The following is a 20,989-nucleotide window of genomic DNA, read 5'->3' as shown; positions in this document are numbered from 1 at the left end:
TGCTCAGAGACTGCTGCTTGGGTTCTAGCATGAACTGTACTACGAAGATTTAGCATGAACTGTACTACGAAGATTTTAAACCGCCCACAAGTATTGTGGAACTGCATACATGAGTAAAAGCAAGCATACCATCTTAGTGCATTTTGAACATTTGCTGTAATAATGAGCGTATAGCATTGGTGGCCGGAAGACCCCTCGCGGGGCGGTTCGGCCGCCGCTCCACAAGTTCTTTAACACCACTACGGCGACTTGCGAGTGAATGAGGATGAAATGATGATGAAAGACACACAACACCCAGTCATCTCGAGGCAGAGAAAATCCCTGACCCTGCCGGGAATCGAACCCGGGACCCGTGCGCGGGAAGCGAGAACGCTACCGCAAGCCACAAGCCGCGGACAACATTTGCTGTGAGTTTCTGACTTCAGAACGTTCTAAACTGTTCTGACATTTACTTATCTTCTTTTTCTGCTCTGAGGAATCTGTCCACAAAATTTGAAACGTATTTCTGATACACACTGTCTACACAATCTGATGGAAACTATCGAGACTGCCCTATATATTGCGTAACTGACCACTAGATGTCACGAGAGACAGATCCACCAGTATAAAAGGAGTCTGGCAGCGTTGTGCTGCGAGTGAAGATGCAGTAACAGCAGAATGGGTTGATCAGGAGAGCTCAGAGACTTCGAATGGGGCTAATCATTGGATGACACCTGAGTAAGCATCTGCCAGGGGTATGTCAACCCTCTAACTCTGCCCAAGTCGACTGTTGGTGATGTTGTTGTGATATGGAAACGCGAGGGAACAACCACAGCTAAAACAAGACCGCGCAGACCTCATGTATTGACGGAAAGGAACCGTCAAGCTTTGGGGGAGGTTGTTACAAAAAAAATACATGGAATCAGCTGAAACAGTAATTTAGGCGTGCAAAAGCACCACCAACAGCTCAGCTAGCACAATGGCTGTGCACAGGGAGCTGGAAAGAGTGAGGTGCAATGATCGACCATCTCCTCATGAGCCACACATATCTATAGTAAGAGTCGCTACAGGTGGAGCAAAGAGCGACGCCACTGGACAATGGATGACTGGAATGAGTAATCTGGAGTGATGAATCACACTGTGCCTTGTGGCAATCCGATGGAAGGATTCTGTAGATCGTTGCCTGCTATTATATGGAGTGCCGGCAGTGAAGTAGGAGGAGGTGTTTGTTGAGTTCTCTACGGATTATTTTATTTTAACTTGGGGCAACGTAAGCCCAACACCACACATGGCCTAACCTTCGAGACATATAGCAAATACAACGTTATCACTGTGATACTTAACTCATACACTATGAGATCAAAAGCATTCGGACCCCCAAAAAACGTACGTTTTTCATATTAGGTGCATTGTGCTGCCACCTACTGCTAGGTACTCCATATCAGTGACCTCAGTAGCCATTAGACATCGTGAGAGACATAAGGTGGCGCTCTGCAGAACTCACGGGCTTCGAACGTGGACAGGTGATTGGGTGTCACTCGTGTCATACGTCTGTACGCGAGATTTCCACACTCCTAAACATTCCTAGATCCGCTGTTTCCGATGTGATAGTGAAGTGAAAACGTGAAGGGGCACGTACAGCACAAAAGCGTACAGGCCGACCACATCTGTTGACTGACAGAGACCGCCGACAGTTGAAGAGGGTCGTAATGTGTAATAGGCAGACATCTATCCAGACCATCACACAGGAATTCCAAACTGCATCAGGATCCACTGCAAGTACTATGACAGTTAGGGGAGGGGGGGGGGAAGTGAGAAAACTTAGATTTCATGGTCGAGCGGCTGCTCATAAGCCACACATCACCGCGGTAAATACCAAACGACGCATCGTTTGGTGTCAGGAGCGTAAACATTGGACGATTGAACAGTGGAAAAACGTTGTATGGAGTGACGAATCGCGGCACACAATGTGGCGACCCGATGGCAGGGTGTGGGTATGGCGAATGCCCGGTGAACATCATCTGCCAGCGTCTGTAGCGCCAACAGTAAAATTCGGAGGCGGTATTGTTATGTAGTGATGGTGTTTTTCATGGATGGGACTTGCACCCCTTGTTGTTTTGCGTGGCACTATTACAGCACAGGCCTATATTGATCTTTTAAGCATCTTCTTGCTTCCCACTGTCGAAGAGCAATTCGGGGATGATTGCATCTTTCAACACGATCGAGCAACTGTTCATAATGTACGGCCTGTGGCGGAGTGGTTACACGAGAATAACATCCCTGTAATGGACTGGCCTGCACAGAGTCATGTCCCGAATCCTACAGAACACCTTTGGGATGTTTTGGAACGCCGACTTCGTGCCAGGCCTCACCGACCGACATCGATACCTCTCCTCAGTGCAGCACCTGATTGAACGTATACCTGCGCGAGTGGAACCTGTCATCAAGGCTAAGGGTGGGCCAACACCATACTTAATTCCAGCATTACCGATGGAGGGCGAACTTGTAAGTCATTTTCAGCCAGATGTCCGGACACTTTTGATCACATAGTGTATGCCATACAAATGCAAGAAGGGAGCTAACTGCTCTAGACGATTTGCTCAATATTGGTGGGTAGTTCTCACTTTACTCGTCCGTGTACGTTATCTCGTGACAGTAAGTGCATCACATGCAGCAACAATAATATTGCGTCTTCTGATAACAGTATTTTATATTGTTACGCTCTTGTTATAAGAATTCCACATCAGCGAACCTCTCTGACCTTACTTTTCTCTACCTAACCAGATTGAAATTTTAAAAAAAGATTAAATCCACTTTGCCTGAAAATTACGCATTTCACTACCCTTTGTGTAAAACTACACTCCTGGAAATGGAAAAAAGAACACATTGACACCGGTGTGTCAGACCCACCATACTTGCTCCGGACACTGCGAGAGGGCTGTACAAGCAATGATCACACGCACGGCACAGCGGACACACCAGGAACCGCGGTGTTGGCCGTCGAATGGCGCTAGCTGCGCAGCATTTGTGCACCGCCGCCGTCAGTGTCAGCCAGTTTGCCGTGGCATACGGAGCTCCATCGCAGTCTTTAACACTGGTAGCATGCCGCGACAGCGTGGACGTGAACCGTATGTGCAGTTGACGGACTTTGAGCGAGGGCGTATAGTGGGCATGCGGGAGGCTGGGTGGACGTACCGCCGAATTGCTCAACACGTGGGGCGTGAGGTCTCCACAGTACATCGATGTTGTCGCCAGTGGTCGGCGGAAGGTGCACGTGCCCATTGACCTGGGACTGGACCGCAGCGACGCACGGATGCACGCCAAGGCCGTAGGATCCTACGCAGTGCCGTAGGGGACCGCACCGCCACTTCCCAGCAAATTAGGGACACTGTTGCTCCTGGGGTATCGGCGAGGACCATTCGCAACCGTCTCCATGAAGCTGGGCTACTGTCCCGCACACCGTTAGGCCGTCTTCCGCTCACGCCCCAACATCGTGCAGCCCGCCTCCAGTGATGTCGCGACAGGCGTGAATGGAGGGACGAATGGAGACGTGTCGTCTTCAGCGATAAGAGTCGCTGCTGCCTTGGTGCCAATGATGGTCGTATGCGTGTTTGGCGCCGTGCAGGTGAGTGCCACAATCAGGACTACATACGACCGAGGCACACAGGGCCAACACCCGGCATCATGGTGTGGAGAGCGATCTCCGACACTGCCCGTACACCACTGGTGATCGTCGAGGGGACACTGAATAGTGCACGGCACATCCAAACCGTCATCGAACCCATCGTTCTACCATTCCTAGACCGGCAAGGGAACTTGCTGTTCCAACAGGACAATGCACGTCCGCATGTATCCCGTGCCACCCAACGTGCTCTAGAAGGTGTAAGTCAACTACCCTGGCCAGCAAGATCTCCGGATCTGTCCCCCATTGAGCATGTTTGGGACTGGATGAAGCGTCGTCTCACGCGGTCTGCACGTCCAGCACGAACGCTGGTCCAACTGAGGCGCCAGGTGGAAATGGCATGGCAAGCCGTTCCACAGGACTACATCCAGCATCTCTACGATCGTCTCCATGGGAGAATAGCAGCCTGCATTGCTGCGAAAGGTGGATATATACTGTACTAGTGCCGACATTGTGCATGCTCTGTTGCCTGTGTCTATGTGCCTGTGGTTCTGTCAGTGTGATCATGTGATGTATCTGACCCCAGGAATGTGTCAATAAAGTTTCCCCTTCCTGGGACAATGAATTCACGGTGTTCTTATTTCAGTTTCCAGGAGTGTATTATGCATATTTGAATGAACTTGATTTTGCTGTAAAAACGAGAAAAATTCTGAGGCTTCCTTACCAAATAATATATTTCTGTAAATCGTTAGTTGTTATTTCATTAATAAACCTTTTCCGAATATGATAACGCAATAACTTTACTATTTTTCATTTTTATTTCTTCTGGGTTAAACAAGATTATAATCAGCAAGTAAATTATCTGCATTAATATTTTCATCCTACACTGGCTCGTAAAAGTAAAAGCGTTAGATTTCTCTTTTACTTTCAATTTTAGAATGAGCCCAAAATATAATTATCAGCCCACATTGCTGAAAAGTTTCAGTGATAAACAGTCAAAATTGCTATCTACATTTTAAGTAGTCGTATTGTCTATTTCAAACAAAAAATACACATTTATTACTTCTGTGGCAGCCATACCGCAGAAATGCATGGGCGGCAGAAGTACAGTTACAGCCAGCCCACCCAGCATCCGCCGGCGCATGGATTTGCCGTTAGGCATAATTCTGGCAGAGGTGCGGCGCCCACGGGTGCGAAGCAAACAAAGCAGTTCAACCGTGGTAGCGGTACCGTACAGACATATGTTGCGCAGTGTAATCTGGTAGCCGCGGACCGTGTGGGTCAAGTTTAACATGCGGTGACGAACATTCATTCGTGTGTGTGACCAAAAATCGCGAATGAATTAACACTTACGATCTCTTGTACGAATAGTGCCTGGTTAGTGGACAAACCATCGAGTTTTTTCTTTTGTCCGAATATTTATCTTTGTTTTTGTTTAGTGTTCTTCGCTCGCGAACTTTCTAGTGTTATCTTTTGTGTGTTGTATTATTTTTGGTATGAGAACTTTGCATGAGAACTTTATTGTAATGGAAGATGTCGAGCTTGGAGGAACTCTAGAAGACAATAGAAGATCTGTTAGTGAGCAATAAGAGGCTTGAAAGCGAGTTCCAGGCACATCCTGTATGCACGAACTCTGTCCACCTGGAGCCAGTTCAAAAAATCTTCTGCATGCAAGGTGCCACTATACTGATACTTCCTACTATTGCTGGAGTCGCGACAAGTACAGGATGGGTGTTTGTTACGCTGCCACCTTTTTGGCCCATGACCCATTCATGGGGAGGCGGTTTTCCTGAGCAGTAACATCACCTGTAATCCAGCAAAATTTGGACATGCTATGAGCCAGATTGACGAAACTACACTGTCAAAGTGTGGGACAAACCACTGCCCCGCATACCCAGTCCACATGCAAAAGGCCGAAGAAGAAATTATCTGGAGGATCTCATCATCAGAGCAACAATACATGCTTCACTTGCTGTGCCAAGAGGAATGCAGCGACAGGAGGCCAAGTCAGTTCCTGCACCATCTGCAGAGCCTCACAGAGTCCAATATGGTTCTGGACTCTCTATTGCATGTTATTTTGGTGCACAGACACCCTTCCCATGTGCAGGTGATCATTGCAGCACAGACAGAAACGCATCCAGACACCGTTGCACACTCAGCTGATCAGGTCATGATGTGCTTGTGATTGTGCCAAATGCGGTAGCAGCGACAGCCTATGACAAACTGGCCACACCAATTTTCACCCCACAGTGACGCATGCCTTCTGCACCTCTCACCTTGGCCATCAATCTCCACCACCTAGTCCTGAATCTGGCCACTGCGATGGTAGCATTAAACATGCAAGTCGATCAGTTGGCACACTCATGGGCAGAGAGCACCAGGCACTGTGGCAGCAGCAGATACAGCCATCGGCGACACAACTCATGCAACTGGCAACGCTGCACAGGCATTCTAGCAGTGCTCTGCCAACATAAGAGCAGCCACCAAACGGGTTTTGCTGATACTACATCCACTTCAGCAACAATGCCGCAAAGTGCCATCTGCCCTATGGGCACCCAGACATCAGCTGCAACCGAGCCCTGACCTACCTGACTACACAGTTATACGAAAGGGCTCCTTCATGGCAGAACGGGCTGGTAATATCAAGTACATTGTTGACACAGGTTCTGTTCCGTCATTATTCCCACAAGCCGTGCTGGGGTACTGCCGAGGCACTGTTTCTTATAGCTGCAAACAGTTCCACCACAAAAACATACAAATAGTTACACCACAAAAGCATATGGCACACATCTCCAGACTTTCGACCTTGGACTCTACCACACATTTGCGTGGACGTTCATTGTGGCTGACCTCAATAAGCCAGTCCTGTGTGCAGATTACCTCAGGCATTACAAGCTGCTACCTGATACAAACACCCAGCTGATCGACTCAATAAGACTGAAAATAGTGTGACAAGCAAAAACTGTGAAGTGCCCTGGGCCATATGCAGACATTCTGGATAAATAAACACAAGTCTGCGATAGGTCATTGTTCGACTATCAAGTTGCCCCTGGCCCTCTGCCTTGTACAAAGTCCCCAAGAAAGACGATTTGTAGTACCTATGTGGGGACTATCATGCCTTAAATGCATGAACAGTACCAGACCAATGTCCAGTACTGCACATACAGGATTTCTACCACTCCTTGGCAGGCTCAGTTACATTCGGCAAAATCTATTGAGTGAAGGCATTCATGTGGATTCCTGGGGTGGCTGAAGACATACGTAAAACGGCCATAATCACGCCCTTCGGTGTTGATGATGACTGGCCTTTGGAATGCTGCCCAGACCTTGTAATGTTTCCTGTATGGCGTCTTGTGAGGCTTGCCATGGTGTTTTGCGTGCCTTCCTAATGTTTCTCAAGCTACCAAAACTTCTCTGCTGCCATCTAACGACCATTTTCCAGCACCTGAGAAAAGCGGTATCATCATTAACTTGAAGTGAATATGTGAGGTGAATGAAATTGAATTTTTTGAGCATTTAATCACCCATAGCAGAGCCATGCCATTACTGGGGAAGTTGTAGGCAATAGGTAAGATGCCACACCCACAAACCCACAAAGAAATATGTTACTGTTGAGGCAAGATGAAATTTTATCCACATCATCTGCCTAACGCCATCGCTAAGCAAAAACCTCATACAGCAGCGCTACATGGCCCCATCTCCAAAGGAAAGATTCCCTTTATCTGGATGGCTGCACTGAAGGAGAGCTTCATTTAATCCATATGGAACCTGACTTGCGACATTCTCGCTCACCCAGTGCACGACACCAAATAGCCATGGCTTTGTACGCCAGCCAAACTTCCATAGGTGCTACAACAACATATTGTTGGTAGCTGGCAGCAACTCAGGTTCTTCTTGTATAAATTATCAGAGTCACAACGTGCTTGAAGTGCTTAGGACTGTGAGCTGCATGCACTATTTGAGGTGCTGTAATACCTCTGCCCATATGTGGAAGCTCAGACATTCGTTATTTTCAACAACCACAAGCCCATCACTCACACATTTCAAAACAACAATGCACCAATTTTGGCAGTTTGCATATGTGAGACAGTTCTCCACAGTCATCCACCACATTTCCAATACAGGCAATATAGTCACCAAATGCTTGTCCTGCACTTGTACCATTATATTTCCTCCTGTGAATTTTGAGGACGTCACCCAAGGACAGAAGAGTGATGAACAACTGGACAGACTCTGCCACGACATCTCCAGCAACCTACAACTCGAGCTAGCACCCATTCCCAGCTCTGTCTGCAAGAGTTGGGCACACGCTGCCCATTCCTTCCAAAGAAATTTCAATGCAGTACTTTAGACCACATCTACGAACTGTCATATTTTGTATCTGGGCAGGGCTACAGAAAGACTGCTATCAGTGGGCACACACCTGTTCTGCCTCCAGCATGTCGAAGTTGGGAGGCACACCCATGCACCTGTCAGTGCCTTCCCCAATGTGACATGTCATTTTGTACATGTCTATGTGGACATGATGGGCCCTCTCCTTCTGCCCCATGGCAAACATTAAGTGCTGAGGATGTTGGACCACTTCATCCCCGATTGGAGGCAACACCCATACTGAACATCATCACTGAGACCATCACCATCACCTTCATTGACACGCTTCAGTAACCCCAGTCACATCACGACAGACCATGACCACCAGTTCGACTGTACACTGTTGCCACAAGTCGCTCATCTGTGTGGGGTGTGTTGTGTTTGACACTGTAAACGATGGTAAGGACAAGTGGGCTACAGAGTGGTGCAGCAACTGTCATCATAGGAAACCTGTACAGCAGCAGGCGTAATTAGTGAACAAATTATTCACAGTAAACAGAATATACACTTAACTTGTATTTCTCGAAGTGAACGAAGGCTTATGACAAATAATGCAGCAAGAATTAGAGTCCAGGCTCATACAATAGCAATCAGAATGAGGCTCGCTGTTCTAAACAAGAATGATGGTGTCATAGTGGCGAGGCTCTAAGCGCAAGTAGCTGAGTGGCTGGCACCAGCCATCCCACATTGTGGCAGCAGAGGGCACTCATAGTCCAGAGCCACTGCAGGTGTGGCTCAGCAGGCACAGCATTGGATCCAATAGAACCTGCTCAACCTCCATTGGCATCAGAAGGAAACTTGCTATTCCCTTGCCAACTGGAAGCCGGTGGTGTGGTATCGATATGTGACACCACAGTGTGCAGTTGCCATCTACCTAACAGCATGGTCAACCACCTTCACGGGACGCTGAAATTCTTCCTAACATACCACAATAACACCTAGGCTGAAGCACTCCCAGTAGTACTTCTCAGCCTCTGAGTGACACTAAAGGAAGAGATCAGGGCTTCACCTATCAGTCTCTTCTACAGACAACCTCTTGCCATCCCTGGTGATTTCTGGAGGAAGTACCACTGCCCCTTGACAACTCGGGCCCACCACTGACAGAATGACTGTGCAACCACATGGCAAGCCTCTAACCACACACCGTCTTGGTACAGCACTGACGAAGTGTCTGTAGACACTAATCTACAGTGGTGTGCATACATCATGTTGTACACTGATGCAATACAACAACAGCCACTCTACTTGTATCCTCACAGCGTGATCCTTGTGGCAAGAGAATACTCAACGTCGAGTTCAATGGCAAACCAACCATAGTCTGAATTGAAGTAGTCAAGCTGACCTTCATCCTGACCGCTCCAGCCGCCATTCATTTCTTTGATCCAGTGAAAGACCTGTTAATGGACACTGGCCAGGCAGGGCCTGCACATGGAGCCACGAATGATGTAAGCACCAGCTGTCTTCATACCGCAATGTGCAACTAAGCGTCACCCTATCCCACCCAGCCATGTGGCATGGCATCCACCACAGATACCCAGGCCACTCTCAGCATAGCCATCAGCTGGCCATGTCATGCGTACCATTCACCATGACGGCTTCTAATGCCCATGCTGCGTCATAGCAACATTCTGGCATATGACGCAACTCGCATGCATTGCAGTCAGCAAACAGGCTAGAATCTGGCACACCAGCCACCACATGGTGTAGAGACCCTGTCTCCAACAGGTTGCATAATCAGCTAATCATCTACAGTCGAGCTCCGGACATCACCTACCACATCACCAGTTGCTTGTCCATTGCAGCTCTTGGGCTTGCATTCGTGTTCCTATGCCACCACTGAATCTGGCATTGAGGCAAGTTCGACTTCTGAGCTGGGCTCCATGTTCTTGCCCATTGGACTCTGATGACCCACTCCGCACCACTGGGCTTGTCGTCTCATTTCTGGCATCTGCGTTCAAGTCATGATGACACTGTACTTGCATGAGTACGGACTCACTCATCCAGCCTTACGCACTGGCGTCAGAGACCGCTGCCCAATCACTGCTAAACAATCTGCTGTCATTGTGCTCATGCTAAATTCACCATGAAGTACAGCAACCCCAAACATACGCTAGCCAGAGGCTGATCACCTATACTTTCTCGCAGTTTTCGAGCTCTGCTCTTCAGTAGGGATATGTGCGGCTGCCATACCGCAAAAATGCTTGATCGGCAGAACTACTGTTATAATCAGCACAAAGCCAGTGGCACCTGGCATCTGCCGGCGTGCAGATTTGCCATTAGGACAAATTCTGGTAACAGTGTAGTGCTCACAGGAGCGTCGCAAACTAAGCAATGCAAAATGGCTGGGCAACGGCACTGTGTACATGAGTATCCGGGAGTATGATTCTGCTAGGCATGAACCATTTCCGTCGCGCTTAATGCGAGCTCTTCAGCAATGCGTGCAGAATTTAATTTGGTACGGTCCGTTCGATTAGTCTTCGTCCCGTCGCGTCCGCGAAGCATATGGCGCCACGAAGGTCGAGAAGGAAGTTCGTTTCGTTTTGAACATGCGTCGATTGTTTTCCCACAGACACACGATCGGGCAACGTGGTCATTTCACTGAGGTGTCGAGTCGAATGATTTGTGCAAACGTCATTTACCACGATCGCCACTGAATAAACATTTACGAACGGGCCTTATTTGTCAGTTAGTCGTTTACTGATTCGAGTCGAATAAACGTGTTACTGGCAAACATACTCCTATCAATTCCTGTCACCATAAACTCTTCCTTGAACGTAGCGCATGCAACAATATCCACATGTTCCTGTTTCACTTCCTTTACATATAGATATGATGTAGCATTCTGAGCAACATAAAATATTGTATTCTCATGAATAACTTCTTCGCCTAATGGCTTCCCTACAACTTAATAAAACATAAATAATTTTACTCGAATCTGGCACTGTTAATCTAGCAAAAAAAAAAAAAAACTTACTTCTCCGCTTCAAGCGCGATCTTTCTGTCCTGGCTCATCCCAATGTGAAGCCACACACATTACTCAGATCAGAAGCTACCCACTGGAATTTGGGATAGCGAAGGTTTAGTATCTTGTCCTACTTGACCGCTGACTGCCGTATAGGAACAACTCTCGCTGGCTCCATAACTTCTCCAGACGCAAGACAAATAGACAACCTACTACTTTCACTTTAGGTAAAATTGAACAATGCTTCGTCCCCATTATAACAACGCATTTCATCATAATGCCATACTGATCAATTCCAAATAGTGACTGTATTATTTCATAATTCCTTTACGTAACATTCTGGTCCAGTTAAACTTCTTTTAGGTGATCTAAAGGTTGATTCTCATACTGACCACTAGACACCGACACCGCCACAGTCAACCAGTTTTAGATTACCGTCACTCTCACGAGATGTCTCCCTATACATAAACGGAACAGACTGCAACATTTACATTAAACAGTCGTCATTCCAATAAACAATATTCACTTTCTGTGTGTATATTTCTCATGGTATACTACTACTGGCATAAAGAGCCTATATTAGTGGATTTTCTCCCAAGAAAATTGTTAAATAAGTTGGACATTAAATGGTGTTACTGTATGGGAGTGTTTTCCATGGTTAGGGTGCTGTCCACTTATTGCGCTTAAGGAAACGCTAATTGTGGGAGAGTATGAATATATTTTAAAGACACTGTCTGCTATTTACAATAGAGGAACAGTTCGTTGTGGACAACAACATTCCTGCCTAGAGATGACATGAACCGTATGGAACATGTTTTGGATGAGTTTGAACGTCGCCTTTGCTTCATACCCCAGCATTCAACATTACTAACTTCTCTGGCTTTGGCAATTGAGGATGAAGGGGCTACTGCTCCTCCAGAGATATTCAAACACTTTACTGAAACGGTCTTCAGTAGAGTTCAAGTCATCATAAAGGCGAAAGGTGGACATGTTGTAAGGTGGTCATGTCATTTTGCTTTTTGTATCTTATCGATGTGCACGTCAGAAAGAGAACAAGTTATGTTACTGTTAAAAAATCTTTGGTCTTCTCATGCACAGTCTTTGCCTCTGCACCGTCTGGTAGATTCTTAGTTGAAGTGTGGCAGGTGATGGTCGAATTCAGTAGCGCTGTGTTAACTTATGATGGCATCTGTTAGATGAAGAAAGATCTACTGTAAAGGACAGCAAGGATGAATATGATATATATGAGGGCTGGAGCTTAAACTGTGACAATTACTTATTCACAACTGATACAAAAGAGTTATATGTTTGCACCTGTTACTGTCCTTCAGAGTAGTCACCAGCATTGTATAGAACAAGTTGCCAGCGATGTGGAAGGCGTAGTATACCGTTAGCAGAGCCTGTTCTGTTGATGGTGCGAATCTCTGAAACAGATCTGAAGCGAATGCCACGAAGTGCTTCCTTCATCTTCGGAATCAAATCAAAGTCACAAGGACTTAAGTCCGGGGAGTATGGTGGATGGTACAGTACTTCCCAGTTCCATCGACCGAACACAGCAGCCACAGCTTGCGCTGTAAGCGCCCGCGCACTGTCGTGCAAAATGATGGGTGGGTTGCGCAGAAAGTGTCGCCGCTTCTTTCGCAAAGCTGGTCACAGGTGATGCTCCAAAACGAACAGTAATACTGTACATTGACGGTCTGCCGTGGAGGAACGTAATCCGTTAAGATAACACCATCACAATCGTACACGAGAATCACCATAGCTTTCACCAAACTGGGGCTCTGACGCACTTGCGACTTTCGCGGCGACCCATAATGACGCCATTCGTTGGATTGGCGTTTCAGTTTTGGCTCGTACGATGTGTCCCATGCCTCATCCAGTGTTACGATACGGCGTAAGAAAGCCTCTACTTCGCGCTCATAGCGCTCCAAGTGCGTCTGAGCAGCGTTGTAATGCATCCATTTCCGAATTTCCGTCACGTCATGCGGAACCCATCGTGATGCAGTTTTTCGCATGGCTACGCGTTCCTTCAGGATGCGAAGCACAGTCCGGTTTCGTGGGCGAGCTCACGAATCGTATGGCGTCGACCACTGTCCACTAACGCGGCAACAACACGCACTTCTTCAGAGACGCTAGGAGACCAGCCTGATGCATGTCTGCCGACCTTCGTTGAAGGCTTTTACCCAACGTGCCGTCCGCTCCTGGTAGCTGAGTGATCAGCGCGACGGAATGTCATACCTAACGCCCCGGGTTCGATTCCCGGCTGCGTCGGAGATTTTCTCCGCTCAGGGACTGGGTGTTGTGTTGTCCTTATCATCATCATTTCATCCCCATCGACACTCAAGTCGCCGAAGTGGCGTCAACTCGAAAGACTTGCACCAGGCCCTAGCCACACGGCATTTTTATTTTTACTCAACGTGCCACTGTTCACGACAATACCGATTCCCAGCACGCCTCTTGAAGACCTTCGTGACACAGTCGTGCTATACGACCTCTGGGACATTCAATATTGATCCAACTCCGTTGTTCCTGTTTCGAAAACATAGTGACACCGTTACGTTAGACCGCTGGCTCACAAGTGACTGCGTTTCCCTCGATTGTGCGCACGCCGGTAACCTGGCACGGGCGAGTCCATTTGCTCGGAGGTAAGGTAGGTATGTCAACAATGTGTGCTTTCGGCGACAATAGTAGAGTCCATTGCATAGTGACTCCACAGCAGTGTTGCCAATATTTAAGTTCCAACCTACGTTCCTTCAAAGGTGAAAGGCATATAAATTTTGAATAATTTAACTTTTTTTGACGTTTGAGGTAAGAGGGGTTGTTTTGGGGAGGGAGACCATACAACGACGTCATCGGTCTCGTCGGATTAGGGAAGGACGGGGAAGGAATTCGGTCGTGCCCTTTCGAACGAACCATCCTGGGGTGATTTAGGGAAATCACGGAAAACCTAAATCAGGATGGCCGGACACTGGATTGAACTGTCGTCCTCCCGAATGCGAGTCCAGTGTGCTAGCCACTGCGCCACTTCGCTCGGTGTTTGAAGTAAGAATGCAGCACTGCGGACCTAATTTGTAGAAATTATTATTGGCAGCTAGTTAACTTTGTTCACTTGCTCACCACGCCATTTCCCTGAGTCATGCATTAACATATTATCTGATTAAGCTGCTTGGTTTTTATAGAAATTCTCTGTTAACATTGCCCCTTTTTAAATCATTGTTCAGCATAGTATTGTTCAGACCGATGTTATGTGTGAAGTTCACGCGAAGTTTTACTCTGTCTTTTTGCATGCATACTTCATTCTAAAATCCTTGTCTTGGAATATCATTTCATAGGAATAGTTACTCTCCCCACCCCACTTTTTATCATTACGGATTACCACATTTCACTGTGTATACAATAGTTTGAATATAGTTTGGAAATTTTATTTAGAAATAGAAATCTAACTTATCCGCTGCCTGCTTGCTGTTTGCTGTCGCGCTTTCGGTGATGATGGTTGTTTTGTGGGGCGCTCAACTTCGCGGTATCAGCGCCCATACAAATTCCCAATTCGCACACAGTCCAATCTGGCCACATACACGAATGATGATGGAATGATGAGGACAACACAAACACCCAATCCCCGGGCAAAGAAAATCCCCAATCTGGCCGGGAGTCGAACCCAAGACTCTGTAATCCAGAGGTAGCAACTCTAGCCCCAAGAACACGAGCTGCAGACTTGTGGTTTCGATGAATCTGCAGTAATGTTGTCAAGACGCAAGGTAAGTGGAAATTTTTATTACGGCCAGATAATTGTTTTACTTCAGTTGCGCATTTAATATAAAGACGAGTTGCATTCAGACCAACTTCAGTTCGTTTCTAATTCGGTTCTGTTTAGACAAAGATTAGTACACGAGTTTAAGTCGGATAACAGTTTGTGGGTACATAGTTTTGGCAATACGCAGACTCTTATAGATTGGGAGGTAAAGTTGGCCTAAATTTCATACAGAAACAAATATGGCGGGAAGGTTACAACGTCCCATATTAATGTCCACTAACTGGTGTCCAGACACTTTTGATCAGATATTGTACATCGATCCCCAGGAGTATTACGGTTGTTTCGGACGGCACAAGTAAGTGTTGACATTACGCTATCAAAATCTTATGTGAGTGGTGTACTTGAGTTGCATTTTTTTTTTAATACAGTGTGCTCCATGTGTCAATAACGTGGTCCTGAATTCGGTTAAATTCAATTTGTCACTGACACAAACATTAACAGGAACAGCCGTGGCTACTCACTCCATGTGTCGTCTTCATCGTCCTCCCTGTGCACCCCAGGCTTGTCACTGTCCACACACCCCTTGTTCTTGAGCTGGATCAGCAACTGCATGAAGTCGTTCCTCGTTACGTTGTTCTCCTCCCTGTACGCCACCGTGTCCCTCACCATCTTGCGGAAATAATGCGATATCTCTGTTGCGTTGCTGCGTAGCCTGCACAAAGGTAGACGGACCAGCCTGAATGTAGTGCAGTTTTCTACTTTAATTTAGCAAATGCGAGGTTGGTCCCCAATCTCAGCCTCATAAAATACAGTACACAAACAGTGAAAATACGATAACAAGCAGAACAAAGAGTACGCGATTCAAAGAACATATGGCGCTCACGACTTGTGTTCCTCAGGTTAAATGACGACTACGGAAACTGGAAGAACCTCCGGCAACAAAGAAGAAATGAAATGAATTTGCCAAATCATGACTACGTACTTTGGTATAGACGCTGGATAACACAGAGAGCGAACGTAATGTGATCTTTACCTGCGCAGATGTGTTAAGCGAAGCCGGCCGCTGTGGCCAAGCGGTTCTAGGCGCTTCAGTCCGGAACCGTGCGACTGCTACGGTCGCAGGTTGGAATGCTGCCTCGGGCATGGATGTGTGTGATGTCGTTAGGTTAGTTAGGTTGAAGTAGTTCTAAGTTCTAGGGGAGTGATGACCTCAGACGTTAAGTCCCATAGTGCTCAGAGCCATATGAACCCACTCACATTTGAGACTCAGTGCCGTAGTGTCTGTAGTTTCCAGCAGCAGGCAGAATGTCCTCGTCGGTGTTCAAATAGCAACTACACTGCGTGCTCTTGCAAGATAAATATTGTAATATTATTCGGTCGATCCTACGATAACCTAGTTTCTCATATGGAAACACAGAAAGCACAAGAAAAAAGAATCTAAACATCATTCAGACAAATCCGATGTAAATCTAATGGTTTGGAATAAGGGCACCGGTGTTACGGAGTGTAAAACGATAGTATTTTCTGAGATGATACATATCAATGACGAAAAGTTGTTTTTATTGTTGTTGTCGTTGTTGTTATTGGTTTAATGCAACTCTCCACTCTAGTCTGTCCTCTGAAAGCCTCTTCACCTCCGAGTAATTAGTGCAATTTTCACTGAAGGGAAAAAAATGGCAACACCAAAACATACACTACTGGCCATTAAAATTGCTACACCACGAAGGTGTCGTGCTATAGTCGCGAAATTTAACCGACAGGAAGAAGATGCTGTGATATGCAAATGATTAGCTTTTCAGAGCATTCACACAAGGTTGGCGCCAGTGGCGACACCTACAACGTACTGACATAAGGAAAGTTTCCAACCGATTTCTCATACACTAACAGCAGTCGACCGGCGTTGCCTGGTGAAACGTTGTTGTGATGCCTCGTGTAAGGAGGAGAAATGCGTACCATCACGTTTCCGACTTTGATAAAGGTCGGATTGTAGCCTATCGCGATTGCAGTTTATCGTATCGCGACATTGCTGCTCGCGTTCGTCGAGATCCAATGACTATTAGCAGAATAAGGAATCGGTGGATTCAGGAGGGTAATACGGAACGCCGTGCTGGATCCCAACTGCCTCGTATCACTAGCAGTCGAGATGACAAGCATCTAATCCGTATGGCTGTAACGGATCGTGCAGCCACGTCATGATCCCTGAGTCAACAGATGGGGACGTTTGCGAGACAACAACCATCTGCACGAACAGTTCGACGACGTTTGCAGCAGCATGGACTATTAGCTCGGAGACCATGGCTGCGGCTACCCTTGACGCTGCATCACAGACAGGAGCGCCTGCGATGGTGAACTCAACGACGAACCTGGGTGCAGGAATAGCAAAACGTAATTTTTTCGGATGAATCCAGGTTCTGTTTACAGCATCATGATGGTCGCATCCGTGTTTAGCGACTTCGCGGTGAACGCACATTGGAAGCGTGTATTCGTCATCGCCATACTGGCGTATCACCCGGCGTGATGATATGGAGTGCCATTGGTTACACGTCTCAGTCACCTCTTGTTCGCCTTGACGGCACTTTGAACAGTGGACGTTACATTTCAGATGTGTTACGACCCGTGGATCTACCCTTCATTCGATCCCTGCGAAACCCTACATTTCAGCAGGATAATGCACGACCGCTTGTTGCAGGTCATGTACGGGTCTTTCTGGATACAGAAAATGTTCGACTGCTGCCCTGGCCAGCACATTCTCCAGATCTCTCAGCAACTGAAAACGTCTGGTCAATGGTGGCCGAGCAACTGGCTCGTCACAATACGGCAGTCACTACTCTTGATGAACTGTGGTATCGTGTTGAAGCCGCATGGGCAGCTATACCTGTACACGCCATCCAAGCTCTGTTTGACTCAATGCCCAGGCGTATCAAGGCCGTTATTACGGCCAGAGGTGGCTGTTCTGGGTACTGATTTCTCAGGATCTATGCGCCCAAATTGCGTGAAAATTTAATCACGTGTCAGTTCTAATATAATATACAGGGTTATTACAAATGATTGAAGCGATTTCACAGCTCTACAATAACTTTATTATTTGAGATATTTTCACAATGCTTTGCACACACATACAAAAACTCAAAACGTTTTTTTAGGCATTCACAAATGTTCGGTATGTGCCCCTTTAGTGATTCGGCAGACATCAAGCCGATAATCAAGTTCCTCCCACACTCGGCGCAGCATGTCCCCATCAATGAGTTCGAAAGCATCGTTGATGCAAGCTCGCAGTTCTGGCACGTTTCTTGGTAGAGCAGGTTTAAACACTGAATCTTTCACATAACCCCACAGAAAGAAATCGCATGGGGTTAAGTCAGGAGAGCGTGGAGGCCATGACATGAATTGCTGACCATGATCTCCACCACGACCGATCCATCGGTTTTCCAATCTCCTGTTTAAGAAATGCCGAACATCATGATGGAAGTGTGGTGGAGCACCATCCTGTTGAAAGATGAAGTCGGCGCTGTCGGTCTCCAGTTGTGGCATGAGCCAATTTTCCAGCATGTCCAGATACACGTGTCCTGTAACGTTTTTTTTGCAGAAGAAAAAGGGGCCGTAAACTTTAAACTGTGAGATTGCACAAAACACGTTAACTTTTGGTGAATTGCGAATTTGCTGCAAGAATGCGTGAGGATTCTCTACCGCCCAGATTCGCACATTGTGTCTGTTCACTTCACCGTTAAGAAAAAATGTTGCTTCATCACTGAAAACAAGTTTCGCACTGAACGCATCCTCTTCCATGAGCTGTTGCAACCGCGCCGAAAATTCAAAGCGTTTGACTTTGTCATCGGGTGTCAGGGCTTGTAGCAATTGTAAACGGTAAGGCTTCTGCTTTAGCCTTTTCCGGAAGATTTTCCAAACCGTCGGCTGTGGTACGTTTAGCTCCCTGCTTGCTTTATTCGTCGACTTCCGCGGGCTACGCGTGAAACTTGCCCGCACGCGTTGAACCGTTTCTTCGCTCACTGCAGGCCGACCCGTTGATTTCCCCTTACAGAGGCATCCAGAAGCTTTAAACTGCGCATACCATCGCCGAATGGAGTTAGCAGTTGGTGGATCTTTGTTGAACTTCGTCCTGAAGTGTCGTTGCACTGTTATGACTGACTGATGTGAGTGCATTTCAAGCACGACATACGCTTTCTCGGCTCCTGTCGCCATTTTGTCTCACTGCGCTCTCGAGCGCTCTGGCGGCAGAAACCCGAAGTGCGGCTTCAGCCGAACAAAACTTTATGAGGTTTTCTACGTATCTGTAGTGTGTCGTGACCACATGCCAATGAATGGAGCTACAGTGAATTTATGAAATCGCTTCAATCATTTGTAATAACCCTTTATTTGTCCAATGAATACCCGTTCATCATCTGCATTTCTTCTTAGTGTAGCAATTTTAATGGCCAGTAGTGCAAATAATGTAGAGTAATGAAATTCCTGGAATACATTTGTCTAGGTAATACATTTAATTGTTTAATGTTGCAAGATCACATATTCATGTAAGCGCGAGATAAGTCGTTAATAACCGGTGTAACCGCCAGAATGTCGCATGCAGTTATGCAAACGTGCTTGTATTGTATTTTACGAGTACCGGATGTCAGTTTGTGGGACGGAATTCCATGCCTGTTGCACGTGGTCGGTCAATATAGGGACGGTTAATGCTGGTTGTGGATGACGCTGGAGTTGTCGACCGATGATGTCCCATATGTGCTCAACTGGAGACATATCTGGTGCTCGAGCAGGCCAAGACAAAGTGTCGACATCCTGTAGAGCATGTTGGGTCACAACAGCGGTGTGCGGCCAAGCGTTATTCTGTTGGAAAACACCCCCTGGAATGCTGTTCATGAATGACAGCGCAGCAGGTCGAATCACCAGACTGTCGTACACATTCGGGGTCAGACTGCGTGGGATAGTCACGCGTACGAAATCGCACCCGAGACCATAACTCCAGGTGTAGACCCAGTGTGCCCAGCGCGCAGACATGTTGGTTGCAGGCCCTCAAATGGCCTCCTTCTATGCAACACCTGGCCATCGCTGGCACTGAGGCAGAAACAGCTTTCATCAGAAAACACGACAGACCTCCACCCTGCCTTCCAATGAGCTATCGCTTGACATCACTGAAGTCGCAAGTGGCAGTGGTTTGGTGTCGGTGGAATGCAAGCTACAGGGCGCCACCAGCGCCACTCTTACGCGAATGGTGCAAAATTTGAATTGACGTCATCTTTCAGATGTAGAAATACTCCCAACAACTTCCGCTTACGTCGCACAATGTGCTTGCTATAGCGAAGGCTTGGTCTCCCTCTACAATTTCCAAACCCCACAGTTCCCACCATTACCAAATTTACCATTCTTTTCGTCAGGTTGTCCCTTAAATTTCTTTTCTCTCCAAATACTTTCAATACCTTTTCAGTAGTTTCAGATACACCCATCTAATGTTCAGCGTTCTCCTGTAGCACAACGTTTCAAAAGTCTCTGTTCTCCTGTCGTCTGAATTGTTTATTGTCCGTGTTTCACTTCTGTACAAGGCCTCCCTCAACAACAAAACTTTGAAATGAGACTTCCTAACACTTACATTTATATTCAGGGTCAACAAATTTTCTTCCTGGTGCAAGTCTCCATTTTGTATACTCTCTACTCTGGATGTTGTTGTTATGGTCTTTAGTCCTGAGACTGGTTTGATGCAGCTCTCCATGCTACTCTATCCTGTGCAAGCTTCTTCATCTCCGAGTACTTACTGCAACCTACATCCTTTTGAATCTGCTTAGTGTATTCATCTCTTGGTCTCCCTCTATTATTTTTACCCTCCACTCTACCCTCCAATGCTAAATTTGTGATCCCTTGATGCCTCAGAACATGTCCTACCAACCGGTCCCTTCTTCTTGTCAAGTTGTGCCACAAACTCCTCTTCTCCCCAATTCTATTCAATACCTCCTCATTAGTAATGTGATCTACCCATCTAATCTGCAGCATTCTTCTGTGGTACCACATTTCGAAAGCTTCTATTCTCTTCTTGTCCAAACTATTTTTCGTCCATGTTTCACTTCCATACATTGCTACACTCCATACAAATACTTTCAGAAACGACTTCCTGACAATTAAATCTATACTCGATGTTAACAAATTTCTCTTCTTCAGAAATGCTTTCCTTGCCATTACCAGTCTACATTTTATATCCTCTCTACTTCGACCATCATCAGTTATTTTGCTCCCCAAATAGCAAAACTCCTTTACTACTTTAAGCGTCTCATTTCCTAATCTAATTCCCTCAGCA

The 20,989-nt window shown here is 46.7% G+C and overlaps 1 protein-coding gene across 1 annotated transcript in view; it reads right to left on the bottom strand.

Moving 5' to 3' along the window:
- Positions 1-20,989, bottom strand: part of LOC126191320 (cytochrome P450 6k1-like) — a 211,925-nt gene that overhangs the window by 21,875 nt on the left and 169,061 nt on the right. The window contains exon 5 of the mRNA XM_049932150.1: positions 15,210-15,400. Within this exon, the coding sequence (XP_049788107.1) occupies positions 15,210-15,400 (191 nt within the window). The remainder of the gene's footprint in view (positions 1-15,209; positions 15,401-20,989) is intronic.

The sequence above is a fragment of the Schistocerca cancellata genome, chromosome 6 (genome assembly GCF_023864275.1).
Source record: "Schistocerca cancellata isolate TAMUIC-IGC-003103 chromosome 6, iqSchCanc2.1, whole genome shotgun sequence".
NCBI classification, from domain to species: domain Eukaryota; kingdom Metazoa; phylum Arthropoda; class Insecta; order Orthoptera; family Acrididae; genus Schistocerca; species Schistocerca cancellata.
This window is presented reverse-complemented; position numbering and strand designations above follow the sequence as displayed.